Source organism: Rhinichthys klamathensis, unplaced genomic scaffold, assembly GCF_029890125.1.
Source record: "Rhinichthys klamathensis goyatoka isolate OS25496 unplaced genomic scaffold, OSU_Roscu_1.1 h1tg000154l_1, whole genome shotgun sequence".
In the NCBI taxonomy this organism is placed as follows: Eukaryota; Metazoa; Chordata; class Actinopteri; order Cypriniformes; family Leuciscidae; genus Rhinichthys; species Rhinichthys klamathensis.
Genome location: NW_026606689.1, coordinates 37,546 through 53,932, shown reverse-complemented (window position 1 = coordinate 53,932; position 16,387 = coordinate 37,546). Strand labels below are relative to the sequence as shown.

The 16,387-nt window shown below is 39.2% G+C and overlaps 1 protein-coding gene across 1 annotated transcript in view; it reads left to right on the top strand.

Annotated features, from left to right (window-relative positions):
• The window catches only part of LOC130090926 (uncharacterized), a 95,438-nt gene that overhangs the window by 49,211 nt on the left and 29,840 nt on the right, over positions 1–16,387 (top strand). The window contains exons 6-8 of the mRNA XM_056258573.1: positions 7,966–8,202; positions 10,159–10,411; positions 12,178–12,341. Coding sequence (XP_056114548.1) covers positions 7,966–8,202; positions 10,159–10,411; positions 12,178–12,341 — 654 coding nt within the window. The remainder of the gene's footprint in view (positions 1–7,965; positions 8,203–10,158; positions 10,412–12,177; positions 12,342–16,387) is intronic.

Sequence of the window (16,387 nt, the reverse complement as noted above, 5' to 3'; positions counted from 1 at the left end):
AGTTAAAAATTCTGTCCTGTAAAACAGTACTCCTGGTGGCATTGGCCTCAATCAAGAGGGTAGGGGACCTGCATGCATTTTCGGTTGACGAATCGTGCCTAGAATTTCCCCCGGCTAACTCTCATGTGATCCTGAGACCCCGGCCCGGATACGTGCCCAAGGTTCCTACCACTCCCTTCTGGGACCAGGTGGTGAACCTGCAAGCGCTGCCTTCGGAGGAGGCGGACCCAGCCCTGGATTTTCTCTGTCCTGTCCGTGCTCTGAGCCTGTACGTGGACAGAACGCAAAGTCTCAGGACCTCAGATCAGCTCTTCGTCTGTTACGGAGGCCAGCAGAAGGGAAAGGCTGTCTCCAAGTAGAGGATGGCCCACTGGATAGTGGATGCCATCGCCTTGGCTTACGAAGCTAAAGGCATGCCTTGCCCGCCCGGGTTGAGAGCCCACTACACTAGGAGTGTCGCTTCTTCTTGGGCGCTGGCACACGGCGCCTCGCTGACAGATATCTGTAGAGCTGCGGGCTGGGCGACACCTAACACGTTCGCTAGGTTTTATAGACTACGTGTTGAGCCGGTTTCTTCCTGTGTGCTCGCTTCAACCAGCCGGTAACACCGAAGTTCCCGCTCTAGTGTCTAACCCTAACCCATACGTGCGCTTTTTTGCTCCAGTCAAGTTCCCCACTCAGGCGAACCCTGCTGAGTTCCTCCGCACCCCTTCGGCAGTCAGAAGTTTGCTCAGCGTTTGACACCAGGCCTAGTGCTCGTATGCTTGTGTAACTTGTGCTCCCTGCGGTGAGCCCGTATCTTTGCCTTGGCAGAGTCCACTCTGCCGTCACTGCCCGGTGTTGCCTCCCCCTTCTCAGGCTGGAGCCACCCCAGTGACATTCCATATGTTGCACTGCCCCTAACCGGCCAGTCCATATGTGTTTTCTCCACATGTTACCTCCCTTCGGGCAGAATGTGGCTTCCGCAGCGTCCCTCTCCCTGGAAAGGGACGCTTTCCCAGTGTTATCCGAGAGTTCCACTGTGTGGGTTATAACAGCAGTTCGAACTTCCTCTACACAGGCCTTCTGCCCCAGCCACTTGGGGGTCTGAGAGTCCTGCGTAGGGCGCTGGATGTGGCAGCAACTGTGGCGTTTTCCATGGGATCCCAATTCCGTGAGCGACTGAAACAGAATGTAACCCTCATATAACCCTCGATCCCTGAAGGGACGTAATGTCCTGTCGCCACCGTTGCTGACCATCGCTGTACGGCCGTCACGATCTCGGCTCCTCAGCGAAAAACAATGTGTGCGTGCACCTGCTTCCTGTTTATACCCGCGCTGCGGGGCGGGGGCGCGTGACACGATTCACACACGCCAACTGTCATTGGCTCGTTCTGTAGACACTTGAAGATGATAGGGCTCCTTGAAGTGATCCCAATTACGTTGTCACGTCGACGTTATGTTTCCCGTTCCCTCCTTCAGGGAACGAGGGTTACATTAGTAACCGAGACGTTTTTCGTGCTGCTACTGTAAGTACACTGCTAAGTGTCTGGATTGACAACTGTATTTAAATGTTTTTCAGAAACGGTGGTAATTGACAGTGATAACCAACGGACAAGACAAAATGGGACAACATTTTTTAAAGTACTTAATTCAACAGTTTCTGCTGAAATTAAAAACGTAACTACTGAAATATTAGTACTGTGTCAACCCTAGTTAGTAAGGTGTACAAACATATAACAACGATTTTGCAACTTTCATTTTGTATATAATTAATGTGTAATTGTAACTATAATTAACTTAAAGTCTTAAAATTTGCCTGTTTTTTGTTAGGATAATCCAAATACATAAACTGCACATCATTTTTTGGTTACAGTGTTTATTTTATCTGAGGTGTGGTTTATGGCCAAGTTGCATGCAAAATGAGTTTAAAGAATTGGCAGAAGATTAGCAGATTCGGGGCTTGCTTTAGTTTGTTTATTTGCCTATTTCAGTTGTGTGGATATTCAAGATCACATTAATTGATGTCTCATTTCCTGCTAAAATCCACAGATGTTGCGCTGGGAAGCATATTGAACTTGTGCTATGAAAATAAGACATTATATGCCAGGGTTTTGCTGAATAACCTGCTCATAATCACTCTCAGCGGATCCCAGGTGCATTCACAGACTTCATGTTTCCACTGTGTTTATTAGACTCAGTGGGTCTGGGCATTACCATGTGAGATTCCCTACCGATAGACGCAACCGGCCTATAAACACACACATGTTGCGCTGGCTTTAACTCAGCTTCCTCACGTACACGGGGTGTGGAAGAGTGTTTGGATGTAAGAGCCAGAACACTGGCAGAACACACATACTCCATGTTTCTGTTTTTATAGAGACTCAAGCTCTTTTCTCATATATAGGAACTTCACTGCATTAAAAAAGGAGCGGTTACCTATTAGTCAAACGAGATCCACTAATTAAGTGGAACACATTTTTTTTCTGCTTTCGATTAGGTTAAAGTACCCCAGCTCCCATCTCCCCTCAGCTGCAAATAATTCAGATAATTTGGCAGTGGCAAAATTCCTATTCTAATTATGAGCCGTATTCTAATTCTGCGGCAGTAATTCTCTTTTACTACTCCCCGATTCTCCTCTTGCTGCCTTTTTCTCAATGAAACACGTTTATGTGCATCTCACCCTGCCAGAAACAGGGAAATTGGGTTTCTTATAAAAGCTCGAGATGTGAAGATAATTATGGAAAAACAAGGCAAGATATAAATCTACATTGTATTGTAAAATATTTGTGGAAAACAGGATGCAAGTGGCCAAAGAGAATAATATCCAAATTACGCTGAAATGATCTGTGGCTTTGTGGGAAAAGAGACTGTTGGTTTAAATAGCATCTGGGGACTGTTGGTTTAAACAGCACAATGATTATTGATTATTAGGCTATTTATTATGTGCTGGGGGCATTTTAAGATTTAAATTTGGTTACATCACATCCCGTTGTTGACACACTAAAGCATCAAGTTACCGTGAATCTAACTGATGCTGCTTAGGCCCTGACTGATGTGACAAAATTCCAAAGTTACATGTAGTTCATTATGAAAGTGTGTAGCCACAGATACTGCCATGAAGTCTGAATGTTCTTACATGTCTGTAGTTCTCTTTTCTATGATAACTGTTAACGTTCAGAATAAAGCCCTGCTGTCTCTCTTCACTTGCGCATTGCTTTAGATCAACTGACATCAAAGCTGCGTGTCTCACTGCTGACTGTAAAGTGAACGTTATCTGCTTGGGATCAGTTGTGTAAAACTCAACCTTGTGTAAAAGATTATTAATATATACACTTTGTCTATACCACATCTTAATGTTATGCTATCAATCACCATGCACAGCTATTTTCAACCTATCACACATACAGACAAAAGCACTTACATACTCCATTGACTTTAAGTTCAGCTGGGGTAAAATATAGTCTCTCTCGGGCTGGATCACTATGTTCTGTATTAATGCTTTAATTAGAACACAGAAACATCAGACTCATAGTACTTTTAGGATGGATCTCTAAGTAAGCGTCAAATGAAATGAATCAAAGGTCTCTGTGATGTCATGCGAGCAGGCTTATTGATTGAAGCTTATATTAGAAAAGGGGTTTAACAAAATATTAATAATACATACAAATATAATATAAAATATAATGAATAAATATTATATGAAAATGTACTGAATTTGACATTAATATTAAATAAACAAATATGCAGTGGAAGGTTAATCAGTTGAATGATTCTGCTGAGATAGGTGTAGTAACACAGGCACACGTTCTGCAGGCTCAAATACGTGACTGCCTACATTTCTCCAAAACCCGAAATGCATTGTTTCAGGTAGCTTTCGCTGTACTTATCAGATGAAACGTCCACAAGAGGTGCTATAAGCAAAATTTTTTTTTTCTTTTTTTTTCGCAGATGCAGATTTATTGAACAGTCATGAAAAAATGTACCTGTGGGTTACATTTGACATTTTTTTTACACACTGTATTGTTTGTAGCACAAACTACACTAAATAGCATGTTCAGTTTCCTCTGAAAGAACATTTTATTAGATTGGTTGTTGTACGAATCACAGCAGTTTGTAAATGAAATGTCCAGTGTGGCACTAAAATTAACCTACCGCCTACACTACCCTAAACATAACCTATAGAATTACCAAAAGCTGTAAAAGTGCAGTGCTGTATCAGGTAAACTACTGAGCAAGTTTATTACGTCAAAAATGTCATACATATGGCACTGGTTATGTGTTGCAAATGTCAAAATTAGTTTACAAATCATGCAATATGGTAATATTCTGTTTTGGTCTCTTTTTGGTTTTTGCTTTACTTCTATTTTCCTGGTTCCTATGTTTATTTTACAGTATGTCTTCTTTAGTTTCCTATTGTGTGCCTGTTTGTTACTATAGCTATTGTGTCCACCTGCCCCTTGTTAGTTAATTTTGTCCGTGTATATATGCTCCCTGTTCAGCTCAGTTCAGTTCCCTGTCCGTTCTTACATCTATTAAGTCTATTTAGTTGGACTGTTTTGGAGTTGGCCTTGCCCATGCCCCTGCCCCCGATGTAGATTTTCTCCCTATGAGCACGGATAATAAAATTGACTCACTGGCTCCACCAAGTCTCCTATCTCCTTTGTTGCCGTTAGTCCGTCCTAGGGATGACCCGAGACCACGATTTTCCAGATACGATACTTTTATTTTTAGTACTTGTTGATACCGAGTACCGATTTAATAATATTTTTTTTTTAAATGGGCAGAGAAACCAAAAGAATATGAATCAAATTAGTTGGCTTAACAAATAGATATCTCCTTCGGTTATTTTCATGCCTAATTATGCCCGTTACAGTATTGTTGAAGCTACTGTTACTTTCACTGTTCATTGTATTGCTCTATGTATCTTTAATTTAATAGCACAGTGCATATTTATAGCTGCTCCCAGCAGGGCTCAACCAGTCAAGAGCAGTGAGTGGATAATTTTAACGAGTACACAACCTCAGTATTGGGCCCGATACCCATACTGGTATCGGTATCGGTGCATCCCTAGTCCCACCCTCAAGTCTCCTTCATTGCCGCTGGTCCCGCCCAGCCTCAAGTCTCCTTTGAAATCACTGGTCCCACCAAACCTCCCACTCCCTCTTCCACTGACAACTCCATTCAGTTCCTCGGCCCTGCCTCTGCTGGCTCTCTTCAGCCCCTGACTCCTCCTTCAGTGACCCTGTCCAGCTACTCGGATCCCCTTTGGCCTTCCTTGGTCACCAGCTTTACCCTGGTGTGTCGATGCCCTGGCTTTACCTTGAGCCTCCAAGCACTGGACTCCACCTCACCCATCTGACCTATCGGCTCCACCTTGGCTCCATTCTCCCTCGCCTCCACCGTTGTTCGTCAGCCCTCAAGCTCCCTCGTCCCTCTGGCTTCGCCTTGGTCAGTCATCACCCTATTTGCACCAAGGACTTCCGGCCTCTGGCTGTGCCTCGTCACTCAACCCCTTCGGCTCCACCAGGCTCCTCCTTCCTTCCTGCTCCACTGTTTTCCTCACTCCCACCAGCTCCACCCCAGTCTGCCGAGCTATCGTCTACACCTCAGCCCTGCAAGCATGTGGCTCTGGCATGGCCCTCCAGACCCACGGTGTCACCTTGGGTCTTTTTCTCTTCAGCTCCACCTGGGTCTCCACCCCTCCCGGCTCCACACTATATTCACAAATAGAGCTCCTTGTGTGAAGCGGACAAGAGGCTAGACTCAAAGTTCCAATAAGGTTTTACAATAGCATGTTGTAAAAACAAACAAAAAACATAATAGGGACATATGATATTGAATAAAATGGTACATTTTAATTAACTTGTATATTTGTTCAGTATTTGACATTAATAATATACATTAATATTGCAGTGCATTTTGGGATTGGCTTATTTATGAAGCATGTATGCGATGATGCCTTATTTGTGGGCCAAAACGGGTTATTGTAGAAGTCAGCGTAATGTTTCTGACTTCTTTTTTTAAAAAGGTTCTGCTTTCACTCTTTTTCACCCATCACCTCTAGTTTCATTTTTGACCCTCTTTAGCACTTTGTGTGACTCAGTGTGTTCTCTGATGGAGGGGGTAAAAAGTGGCTTTGGCACGTTTACAAAACAATGCCTTTAGTCCAAAACAGAAAAAGTGAAAGCAAATAACTTAATTCTGCAAATAAAAAAGACGTCCAGCTTTTAACTGACTCCAGATTTTAAGCAGTAACTAAAGGCACAGATAGTTCTCAGGGTTGCTGTGCTTTGCCTCATAGGCATTAGGCCATAAATCAATCCCACCTCACTGCACGTCTTTCCTGCCAACACACGTCATGACCTGCACCTACGCCACACTTCACACTACTTGTAATAATTCTGATGTTTTCCTGCAATCTGTATTAGAGAAGAGTGGGAACAATTAGTTTTGAGTCATTGGTAATTCATACAAACATTAGATTATTATAGATAGATTTTACCAAGATGATTTGTGATATCACTTACTGGTACGTCCATATAGCACAAACATTGCAGGATGAGTTACAAGCCAAAGTTTAATTAGAGGTTTGTTCAAATCACTTACCCTGACTGTGAACAATAGTGTGTAATTGAACAAAGTCTGGATGTAACATCACAGATGAATGCAACACTTTACCTTCTTCTTTTCTCCTTCACATTTCAAGTGCTATAAACTGTTTTCTGTTCACACTTTCTTTTAAACACATTTCAAGAAATGGAGCTATAGCAATAAAAATCAGTTTTATGGCAACAACAGATTTCACATTGCATTAGACATTCTCTTTTGAAAAGCTAGTCTGCGCAGGCGGCTAAAAATACATCTGTTCATATATCATTGATACGTTCATTAGAGAGGGGATGCAAGTCAGAATTTATTTGCCGCTGTGGCGTAATGCGGCTTGACATGGAAGCATCCCTGACACATTAACTCTGTCTAGGGTGTTGTGGATTTACAGAAGGTGTTTTGGTGTAGTGTGGATGTTTTAGTTCTGTATATGTTATCTTTCATGTCTTAGTCAGCTGTGATTGCTTAAATGTTGCAGACACAGGTATCGTACTCGATTACGATAGTGGAAAGTGTGTGTGTATGTGTGTGCAGATTTGGGTCAGTATATTTTTTTAAAGAAATTAATACTTTTATTCAGCAAGGAAACATTAAATTAAATGTGGCAGTAAAGACATTTATAGCCTAATGTTAGAAAATGTCAAATAAATGCTGTTCTTTAGAACTTTTTATTGCATCATGGTTTCAACATTGATAATAATAAGAAATATTTCTTGAGCAGCAAATTGACATTTTAGAATGGTTTCTGAAGGATCATGTGATACTGAAGACAGGAGTAATGTTTTCTAAAAATTCAGATTTGTCATCACAGGGATAAATTACATTTGAAATGTATTAAAATAGAAAACAGTTATTTCAAATTGTAATAATATTTCAACAAAATTTACTGTATTTTTGATCAAATGAATGCAGCCTTGTTAAGCATGAGATGATGTTGGGTTTTCATGTTTTATGGGGACTTTACTTAGACATAATGATTTTTATACTGGACAAACGGTATATTATTTCTCCTAATCCTACACAACAGAAAACGTTTTGCATTTTTAGATTTTCAAAAAACATCACTATTTAAATATTTAAAAGCTAAGAATTTAATAACTTTTTCTCCTTTTATAAATCCTTTTCACATTGTCAAAATCACAACTAAGAATTTTTTTGCTTTAATGATATTTAGACTTGGTAGCCACAGATGTTAACATGGCCTGTTTTATAATGTGATCTTAATTTTGTCCCCAGAACCAAAATTTGTAATAATTGTAATCAGACATGTTAAATGAAAATGAAGTGATTTTTGTTTTTCATTTTTATTCAATCATATTTATCCAGAAAGTCTCTTCATATGTGCACAGCTTATAAAATCATATGTGTCGTCCCCAGATCTCACAGGCACAGTTTGCACAGGTCTGGCCCTGTGTGTTGTGGGACAGCCGAGAGAACACGTCTGGCAGTGCGTCTCCTCCCGTCACTGCTCGATTTGTCCTGCCGTCCATGTCCTCATCTGTCTCAGATCAGTCTGAGCATTTTTCTTTGCGTTGTAATGTGGTTTCCCCGTCTGTACATGCATTACTGCAGCCAGTGGCTCTTTCTGCAGGTTCAACACATCCCCGTCAACAGGTGAGACATGCGTGACCATACACACAGAACAATCATTCGCAAACACAGTGTCAAGCTCATCATTATTCCAAACACACAAATACATGCAGAAATATTCCAAGAGAGAATATGCTGACCTTTACAAATGTCTGCTTACAATAATTCACTGGAAACACACTCGCACGCAAAAAAAAAAAAAAAAAATCATGCAGGTGATTCATGCCCTGTTGTCATATGTTGTGCATGTGCATTTATATGCAAGCAAACAGACTCATACACGTGCATCTTTTACAAGACTTGTCTAAACTTTAAAAACCTCATGAGGGGAAAGTCAGTTGATTATAACATGCGGTGGTACGGGTTTTTAAGTGTCCATTATTTGGAAAGAATTTATCTTCTCCTATTGTGTGGACAACGTTTCATCATAAACCCTGTGTGATACCGCAGTGTGGTTCTGTTTTGCATGTGGTGTTAATTTAATTTATCATCCAGAAGTCACCCAGTGAAAATTCTTATGCACCAAGTTGCGTTGTTGCCAAACAAATCCGATCATTAAATAATGGAAAACGACTGACAGAAGATGAGAGGAATGTAAAGAAGGACAGATGAGGGAGAAACAAGTGGAAAACACAGAGCCGGGGTCATAGGCTCATGACATGTTCCACATGTCTGTCCGTTTGTCCGCTGCGAGCGTTTCTCTACAGGGCTGGTGACCACAGTAGCGGTCAGAGATCAGCTGCAAACTGACAACACACACACACACACACGCTCGCACGCCCCGCAGTCATTAGCGTCTCTCTCTCACTCTACCCCACGCACATTTCATTACCCCCAGCATTCTCACAAATACCACCCCCCTCCACTCCTACACACACAAACACACTTCAAAATCAGCACACAACCTTGCAGTGCCAAATGAGTCCCACCCGTCTACACAACAACATGTGTTCTGTGGATTTTATTGCACCACAAGCATGTGGAAAAACTCTTCATTACCAACACAGGTCCTGTTGTAAACGCTGGAGTGAGTTGTGTTAGGTGGCTAAATCTGTTGACGTAATTTACAGCAAAGCATCCTAACACAAACATGAAGAGTGCATTTCATATTTGACAATGGAATAGAATCAAATCTGGAATTGTATCACATACATAATATGCAGATCAAATCAGACTGAAACTTGAATGGAATGGATTCAAGTTGTATCTCAAGACTGAATAATATAACAAAACTGAATCAGGTCGAGTCTCGAATTGAGTTGAATTAAATTGAATTGAATTTGACTATAAATCTAAAATATCATCTTAAAGATGAACATTTATTAGAAAGACATAACCTACAGTAAGTGTTGGAAAATGCTTGAGAGTAGAACAGCTGGAGTGGTGAACGTGAGCAGCATAAATGGGCCGAATAGGTGAAATGAAGAGTGGAAGAGATTCCCAGGTAACATTAGAGGAGGATTAATGAGCAGAGAGAGGATGGTAGATTAGGAAAGACATGAAACTTTGTGCAAAAACACTACATATTAGTGTAAGTTCTTATACATTTCACCTTATTTTGTGCTGTTGTTTGATTTTCAATTAGATTATGTCCCCCTTTGCTTTCAGCTTTCATTATTGCTATGCATGTATAAACAGTTAATTGGTTTCACTTTACATTATGCTTCTAGTTACTACTTCGTAGTACTTCGTAGTTGAAAAAATGTAATTTAGATTTTTAAAATATTATTCATGTACATTTGTTTTTTTGTTTTTTTAGAACTGTTCACTGAAAGGTTCTTGGGAAACCCAAAATGGTCTTATTTGTCATCTCTGCAAATACCCCTTTAGGAACCTTTGTTTTTTAAGAGCGTAACAACACCACATAACTTGGAATTGATGAAGTTTACAATTTACACCCATTATATGAAGAATTCTCATTTATTTTTTATTTGATAATCTTGCTAAATCATTTTCCCGTCATTGTGTCTCTCGGGGCAGGTTTGGGTTGGGTGCGCACACGGTGGATCTGGTCTATCAGGGTTCGCTTCTATCTACCCTGGAGGAGGTTCTGCTGGTGCTGCTAGGCCCCCTGACCTTGAATGCAGCTACGCTACTGCTGCTCCTGATCAGATGGGGCTGTCAGCTAGCGTTTGGCTCACCGCCCTCCTTCCTGTCAAAGTTTATCATGGCTGCGGCAGTGTGGACAGTGCTGGACCCTCTGGCGGTCTTTGCTGTGGATGCCGTCCTGGGGGTAAGTCACTTAAAATAACGTGGACACTTCTGGACTGTATATAGAAGTTTCACATTATCTTAGCAAAGTCACTTTACAAATAAAACTGAATGTAAGAACAAGGATGAGATAGACAGACTGTAGAGAGAGAACATTATTCAGGTGTATTTTTGGTTGGGATGATGAATGGCATTTACATATGCCAATACACTGTACATTCAGAAGTTTAGATATATTAAGAATTAAACTTAGAATTGTAAACATCATTCATATTGAAATGGATCTTAGAATATATTGTGTTATTATGCATATATAATATAATGATGATGAACCAATGAAGATGTGGCATAACTAAAAAACATTGGTTGTTCCAAACACTTAACCCCTTAATTTCAATTCATGGAAATATTATATACTGTTTTTTTTTTTTTTTGTTTTTTTTTTTTTTTTTTTATCAAGCATTTTTATTGCTAAGTTTTTTCCTTGTGAAAAGAATTGCTCTTCAAATCTGGTATTTTTTTAAATACTGTACTTGCAGATAATATAATATAATGTGTAAAGTGTAGGCCTACTTAAAGATAGTGCACTTTAATGAGAACACATTTTTAAAAAGTGGACTTTGTTGTAGTCAAATTAAAAGTTTTACTTAAAAGTACAGTTAATTATGTTTTAATAATCATTTCTCATGATTTAAAGAAAAACACCTATGTTAATGTATTGATAATTATACAATTAAAGAAACTTGCAAAGTAGCCTACTTGATTATGATTTTAACTTCAATGACCATAACTTGTATTGCATCCGATCCACCCCCACCATCTTTGGCATCTACTAGGACTTGTTTTAACAGGACAGATTGTACAGAAATCCCGTAAAACTTTCCTGGTGAATGTGCAACAGAAATGTGGAGAGCAGTGAGGCCTGTTACAGAACATTGCCTGGATTTCCCGAATTAGTGCCTAAGATGGGCCAACTTGAAAAAGGGCAGAATTGTGCTCCCTTTACAAATTATGTGTTCAACCAATTGAACCCATAGATTGGGTTAATTAATAATAACCCACCTATTCACTATTCTATTCTGGTTCTCTTAATGTGGTGGTCAAAAATGTGCTGTTTTATTATTATTATTATTTCAATGAAATGAATGTACTATATTTTAGCTCGATAATATTTTTTTATTTAATATTTTGTATTTTTAGGGGATTTTAAGGTACTAAATTATATTTATATATTTACATTTATATTTAAACTGTCATAAATCGTGAATGCTTTGGAGCACCGACTTAAGTTTGGTCTTTTTAAAGTTGACACTTGGCAGATTATTGCTGGAAAAAAAAAAAACATAATTAAAAAGTAAACTTTAAAAAAGTTTAAGAATTTTCATTTATTGTTTTGAAAAAATGCACAAAAATACTATTTTTACTTTTTATATGAAATTTATATTTTATATAGAAAATCAAGGCCATAAATCTAAACAAGTTGTTTTACAAATTTGAGCTTGATAAAATTAGCTTTCAGTAAGATTTAGTTCAAGGAGAACACTTTTTTTTTCTGGACCATTTAACCTTTTCCGAATCATTTTTTTTTTTTTTTTTTTTTTTTGTGTCTATTCACATATCAAGTGCCACGTTTCTTACCATTCTGATAATGTGGGTAAAATTTTTAAAAAATGGTCAAATTTGACAAATCAAAATGACCAAATAGCATCAGAGAGTTATATATTTACATTTTTAAATTTGTGCAACAGTTTTGAATTTGTAAAATATGTTTTGATTTTGTTTGGTCAGCGTCTATCCTACAGTGCAGAGGAACCGTTAGCAGATGCTGCCAAGCTTTACTGGCATTTCTTTCGAACGGAGCAGTCGGGTACAGCAGGCATCATCATCACACTTTTCCTGTATGGCGTCCACTGCATCTTCTCCTTCACCTTTCTTTATGTTTACATCCTCAGGTACAGTACTTTAAAAGCAATCAAACAAACACAAAAATAAAAAAGTTTTTCAAGTTGTTCTGGACTTGTCCCAGTGGATCAACTTGAATGTCTTGTTTCATTTGTCACATGCCCTCATGCCACTGCAAATCACTTTGCTTAACTGTGAGCACTCACTTTTGCAGCAACCTTGGTTCTGCAATCATTTTTCCTAATCATTTCCTCCAAAGGCATTTCAGAAAATTGTCCAAAAATGAAATCAAATGTAGCTTACATTTACAAATCAAATGTAGAAATCAAAACTAGCTCTGAATCTCACTGCAGGATTTTAGTCATTGTAGTATCGGAAATTAAACACTTGCATTTTGGTCTTGGAATATAATATTCTCTAGGAGTGTAATTCTGGATGAGCCCCAATTTACATTCAATTAATCCACAGCCAGAGACAACATAGGCAGGCAATGACACATACATTTAGAATGCAAAATAGGCGGTATAATAATTAGTTAAGTGGGAGAGACAAAAACGCCTGATAACACGAGTTCAAGAATTGGTCGCAAGAAGTTCCTCTTCTCTGAACAGGGCATGCATTGTATAGGGGAACTCACCTGACCTTGACGAGGTGTTCTTCATTTGCCATTTTTAATTGTACAAGAGGGAGAGAGAAAACACAAGGCTGTTAGCAGTGCAACTGAGCAGAGGGATATATTATCATATACACACATTTACACATTTTACACACACATAGATATAATCGACTTGACATTTATTGATCTAGTTAACAGCATCATCTCATGTTTGTATATGGTGTGTGTGTGGGGTGGAGGAAATTCTGATGTTGAGAGAAAAGACGCGAAGATGAAAAAGCAATAAATTGTCTATCTCTGGAAACTACATTTCACAATAAGAACAAAAAATGCAGTCTTCTCTTTTCCGTTGTTCTTTGCTGTCAACTTGTGAGTTTGTGTGTGACCTTCCTGGTGGAAGTGTCAAAAGTGTCAAAACACTGCAGTCCACACTATTCAGAGTCTGAGATTATGGCAGTGTATTTTTGGACAGGGAACCCCTTAGGGACATCCAGCCAATGAAGTCCTGTCCACCAGCACATAAGAATCATAAACAGGCTCTATCAAGAGCTTTCTGCTCATTATCATCATCTGACAGCCAAGTGTTGATGTAATGCAATTTGATTTAATACTCTCATGAAATTAAAGAATGAATAATCAGAGAACTGACATGAAGATGAGCTCAAATCACCTTCACAGGGTTTGTTAATATGCATGACAGACACAATGAACATTGGGGTTTCCGATTATATTGCCAGGCAGCAAAATGTCGTGTTTTAGCTTTACTGCCTTCTTGAAATGTTCATGAATTTTTTTTTTTGGGAATAATGTCCACTAAGGCTCATGCATAATATAACCAGAGACATGCATTGAGAAAATTAATAGGCTCAATTTTGAATTCTTTTGGATTTTCATTGTTTGAATTGCTGTTATTGGGCAAGAGAAAGATGCACACAATCATATTAACACAAATGGAAATCCTTTGATGTTAAGGCTAAATTTGGACCAAGAAGTCAAGAAATACACGTGTCAGATATAGATATGGCATCAACTGTTCATGGATCACTTTTCATGTTTGAATATTTAGGTCTGTAATCACACACTGTAGCTTTAAGGTCTGGAAATAAAACAAAGGACCCAAAAGTGTAACAACCTGATTTTCCACTAATCATTGTAGAATGGTCTCAGAGAAAGAGCTTTCATCTTGTTTCTCAATGGCTGGGCTTATATCCCACACTGGATGGACGACATTAAGTGTCAGCCGTAGAGAAGGGTAATGTCTCATGCCAGTGCATGGCTCTAGGATGGCAGGGTTGGCGCATGTAACATGGGTTAAAGCTGAAGAGTGGCTGTGCTGTGTGAATGTAGGCCAGCAGTCTGATTGTGAGTAGGCTTGCACGTTTTTATGGGTTATCTGCTTCTATTCACTGTGTGGAGAGAAGCACTGACACAGTGCCTGACCTATTTCTAAAATAACGCCTGAGGCTACACGTATAGATAGAATGAACTGTTATCCGTTTTTAATTACATTTTAGCAAGCCCTGATTCACTCCCTGCAAAGCCGGAAAGAGGCATGTTTTGCATTTTATCATTATATATGTTGGAAAATATATAAACACAATCAGGCATTTGATGTGGGTCCATTAGTGAGCCTGTTATTCTGGAATAAGAGGAGAGTAGTGGCACAACTGAAGTGTCTGTTTTAAAGCAGTGAATGAATGGTTCTCCTGCTCAACATCTGGTTGGTTGAGAGGCTTTCAGGCTGACGATATCATTGGTTAAGAGGCAGACTGATACGAGAATGTGCTAGTTCTCCCGGGGTCTTTGTTTAATTCCCGATGAATTTCTTTGCTCTGAAATTTTGCCAGGAATATTTTATGGATAGTTTCAAATGTTTAATGGTGGGATTTATCAATCCTGCTCCTTCCTTCCTGCAGAGTTTAGTATCTAAAACACTTTTTCATTTGTAATAAACACTAAAACCTTCTGTGCTTTAAAGGTAAATCTTCATGAGCAGGACTGAGCACCACTGGTTCATGGGATGTCATGGTTTCCCATTTATAGCTTGATCTGACCTTGGAATAGTTCTTTAACTGTTAGCTAGATGAAACAAACTGTACATTATCAAGATGTCAATGGACTGCTTGTAAATCTGACATTCAGATTTATTCGAATGTCTTAATTTATCATTGAAAGGTACACTTGAAATGTACTTACAACTGTTATTGCTGGGTGTGAGCAGGTCATATTAACTAGGCACAGCAACCCTCATACAGATTCTATGAACTTTCTTTGGATGTCCCTCCTTCTGGATTGTTGTTGCCTTTTGATGCAGTCATGTTGCTGTCTCAGATCCAGACTCACATTTTGAGCAGGTGGCTAAGACCGGGACTGCAAGCTATGTCCAGCACATCCAGAAATGTTTGATGAATAGCAATGGATGTTTCTCACTTTAATTTGCCTGGAGTTTGGACCTAGAGTGGCAATGGAGTGTTGGAGGGACGTTCAGAAACAGGAGCCTTCCAGAAACAGAAAGACTTAGAAGAGCACAGAAAATGCCATTATCCTTACTGACTTTTTTTTCTGCAAGCAAGTGAACATGCTTATAGAGTGATCATAAAGTTTACTAGAATAATCTTTCAGGGTACGACAAGGTTGGAGGCATCTCTGGTTCTGGAATTGAGGAGAAGGATCCATGACCATGGGGCTCCTATCACCATGCCAGGATCACAGTTAGCAAAACCTTCCACAGAAACCAAATATTGCTGCAAACTATTATTTCTATTGTTCAGCTTACCTTAGGCATCTTAAGCCATTGTTTTGTATCTTTTTCAAATACTGAAAGCATCATCACTGGTCATGCACTTTCTACAATCAATCCCTGGCATAATTTAAAATGGAAATATGATTGGATGAATATTAGTTCACATATGGTTACTAAGTATGTAATAGAATATGTGTACTCTGGTAATTGTTCATCATGAATGAACGGGTTATCTTCATATGTTCATGCATGCTTAAGTCCGATGTATGCCATAGCAAAGCAGTCATCACACGCTTCTTTCCCATGATAGAATGATGGATCGATATATTCCACAATATGTTTCAGTTATATTTCACATCATATTTTTTTCTCTACTGTTTTTCATCTTTTATACTTTGCATGGTAAATGTTTCTGGAGTGCTCATTACCCTTTGAACAAGAATAATCTCTTTTCTGTGGCGGAGGGTCGAGGCGTTTTGAAGAGCAGCCAAGCTGTGTGTTTTTTATGGCTGTTGATTCATGCACTGAGTATGTGAGATGTCTGAGGAGACTCGATATCAATAACCACACTGTAGTAGTCATATGACTCAATTCTTTGTCACCAGACAGAAATTCAGATGCCTCTATATGCTCAACTTCTTGGAAGAACATTAGGATCAATGTATGATCTGAAGAGACAACCTTTCCACAAAAACACAAACAAACAAGCCTCCTACACTCCTTGTAGAATCTAGCAT